General features: G+C 36.6%; 1 protein-coding gene across 1 annotated transcript; it reads right to left on the reverse strand.

Moving 5' to 3' along the window:
- Positions 1–1,723: 1,723 nt before the first annotated feature.
- LOC139494340 (uncharacterized) lies at positions 1,724–2,560 on the reverse strand. Its single transcript, XM_071282507.1, has one exon. The coding sequence runs from the start codon at positions 2,558–2,560 to the stop codon at positions 1,724–1,726; it is 837 nt and encodes a 278-aa protein (XP_071138608.1).
- Between the last annotated feature and the right edge of the window lie 750 nt (positions 2,561–3,310).

Here is a 3,310-nt window from a genome sequence, read left to right on the forward strand (position 1 = left end):
TGGAACTTGAATATAGCAGTACGCGGAAACATAAAACGAAGATTTAATACTGTTTTCAAACTAAAACAGGACATATTGTTTCCACATTACTGATAAAGCACGCATATATTTCTATCAGACAACATGCTTTTATATGGTTCAATTTTTGTTAGATAGTTTAATATTCTTGGCTAAATGTGTACGAAAAAATACAATGACGCGGATAAAGAAAATGATATAAAATGCTGATTTGGCGATTGGCAGTAGATCTACTGGGTTAATTTGCATGTTAATGACACCACTCCCAAACTTCATATATAACATAGATGTATGACGTCTTTGTATTTGTGGGTTGAACTATATTTATTATTGACATTACTCTACATTGTACACGAGATATGGGTAAGCTTTCAACCATCGAAAACACCCATATATTTATGATTAACATTCAGTCTTTCTGATTAAAAATAGCACAGAGAATTATTCGATATTTTCATTTTCTTGATATCGCACATTGCTGGAATTTAATTGTTTAACAAGCATAAGATTAACCACTGATTTAATATGTGCCTTTTATGACTGCTTTGTAATGAATGAGTTGTTCCTTTTAAAAGGTTTGTAATGTAAAAAATGTCCCCAAATTTAAGAAAAAGAGATATCATTTGAAATCGATATTTACATGTCAACTGCCAATTGTCGTATATTTAGACACAGTACCTTTGCCCTGCTTTCCGTAAAACAGTATAATTCTTTTTTTTTAAATAATGGTCATTTTGTTATGTCGAATTTTTGTTTTGTTCTACTTTTATTATGAACGATGAGACTTTGGAACTTAAATATAAAATAACGGAAATATTTAACAATATTGACATGTTTTCACATGAAAAACAGGAAATAGAATCTAGTATATTCAAAAAAGGCATTTAGAATGGCAAGCTATATTTTATATGTATGGTTTTGTATGCTTCAATTTTATCTGGGTAGTTCAATATTTTTGACTAAATGGGTACAAGAAAATCCAATGACTCTTTGAAGCATTCATGGGAAATGATATACATGCTAATTTGGTTAAAAACAGTAGATATACATGTACAATATGCATGTCAATTCAACCATCCAATACTCCATTTATAACATTTACTAAGGACGTCTTTGTACTCGTTTTTCGTAGGGTAATATCTGCATTGTAATATTAGGTAATGGTGTACTGGAGATGTTAGTCAGCGGTTAACCCAAAGAAAATACTTGAGAGGGATAAAATCCAGTCCTGTTCACTGTAAACGAAATATCTTGCTCTGATTACTAAAAATCCCGAGAAAAGAATATTTCAGTCAACTTTGTTAATGAAAAAATCACTCGAGTTAAAAAATGCAAACATTCTCTTATTACCTTGTAAACATCAAAGGAATGCTGATCCAATTCCATCATCAGTTGGAGTCCTCCTTCCTTGGCTGTTTCAGCGCTATTCCACAACAACCTCCAGAGGTGCGCCGGCTCAGGTGATCAATCTGAACCTGGAACTGGATGGCCTACACGGCTCCGATGTCTCAGCTGATGTCATTGCTGTTTTTCTGTAACTGAATGCTGTTCTGTATATCTATATCTGTCCATTATCTACACAATAACTGTTCATTGTTCTATCACTTTGCACTTTTCCACACTTCGTCTCTTTTCCTCCAAATCCACTGTGATGCCACTTCTGCTTCTCTACACACTTCTGTAATCAGTTTCTTCCTCTCTGCTCCTACCACTCCCAAGGTCCTAAGTGCCCGCCACATTGACTGTCCTGCAAAGCTCTGCATGCGACTTCTATTGCCATACACCACGTCCTCCATCCCCGCTGTTTACAATCCTCTACTAGCTGCTGGTATTTTGCCATCTTTCTTTCATAAGCTTCCGCTATTCTGTCATCCCACGGGACTGTTAGTTCCAGCAAGACCGCCTGTCTAGTTTCCTGTGACCAAATGACTATATCTGGTCTTAGCGATGTTGCTGCTATTTCTGCTGGGAAACTCATGCGTTGATATATGTCTGCTGTCAACTGCCAGTCTGATGCTGTTCCAAGTATCCCTAAACCTTCTGCCTGGTTGTTTTTCTTTTCTCCAGCCCTAACAAAATTTACAAATGTGATGTTCTTCTGCATCTTTCTCTTCTTTCTCCTGGTGGTATCCAACTTTGCTGCTATTGTTTTCAATACACTGTCATGCCTCCATGTATATCTTCCATCTTTCAGTGCGACTGGATATGCTGACAACACATGCTGTAGAGATGCTGGTTTGTCTTTGCATAAGGTGCATGTTGGGTCTTCTATCAACCCCCAGGTATAGAGGTTTGATGGGCTTGGTAAAACATCATACACTGATCTTAGGAGAAAACTCAATCTGTATTCCTCCATACTCCAAATCTCGCTCCAGGTCAAAGCCCTGCTTTTAGCTCCTTGCCAATTCAACCAACTACCCTGCTGTTTCATTCCTACTGCCTTAACATTCCTACTCTCTTCTTCAATCTGTCGTATTTCCTGTTGCACCAGTTTCCTCCGTCCCTTCTCATTTGCTGTATCCCACCTTGGTTTTGTTGTCATACCAAATCCCTGTCTACCAACTGCTGTTACACCAACGATGACACTGTGCTTTAGTCTGGTCTCAGATTCCTTAACTGCTTCCTGTGCTTTTCATTTTCTTCCTGACCTGATCTTTACTTTGGCTCCTCTCACTTTAGCATATTTGCTGTCTCTGAACGTCATAGCCTGTCTTGTCTTTGTAACTTTATACTTTTCTGTCAATGCCTTCATTGGTAATTGTAGCTTTGTTGCTGTGCTGTACAATCCAATGCTGCTGAAACTTCTTGGCACACCCAACCATCTTCTTAGGCATGCACTGATCGTTCTCTCTAATGCCTCCACTTTGGACAATGGGAACTCGTAAACTAGTAATGGCCACAATATCCTTAAATCTCATTTGTTTCATCAGTTCTTATCCGAGAACACTTTTTGCACATACTGTAACCATCCTGTTGAGGATAACCAACATTTCTTTTTTATTTGCCCTAAGTATAATGATGTAAGACAGATCCTTCTTGATTCCATTTACTCCATTGTTGATAATGTTGACATAAATATTGAATTACTACTTTTTGGAAACAGATTATTTTCATATGATATGAATATTGCTATTTTTAAATCTGTTCAGAAATATATCAGTGACACTCAACGTTTTGTTTGAAACTTTCTTTAATTTTTGTTTCGTCTAGTTTTATTTTTTATTTTTTTTCTACACTCCAACATTAATTCATTTATTCCACTAAGCAAGCTTAGTGTCTCTTTCAAGCCATA

This window comes from Mytilus edulis, chromosome 11 (genome assembly GCF_963676685.1).
Source record: "Mytilus edulis chromosome 11, xbMytEdul2.2, whole genome shotgun sequence".
Classification (NCBI taxonomy): domain Eukaryota; kingdom Metazoa; phylum Mollusca; class Bivalvia; order Mytilida; family Mytilidae; genus Mytilus; species Mytilus edulis.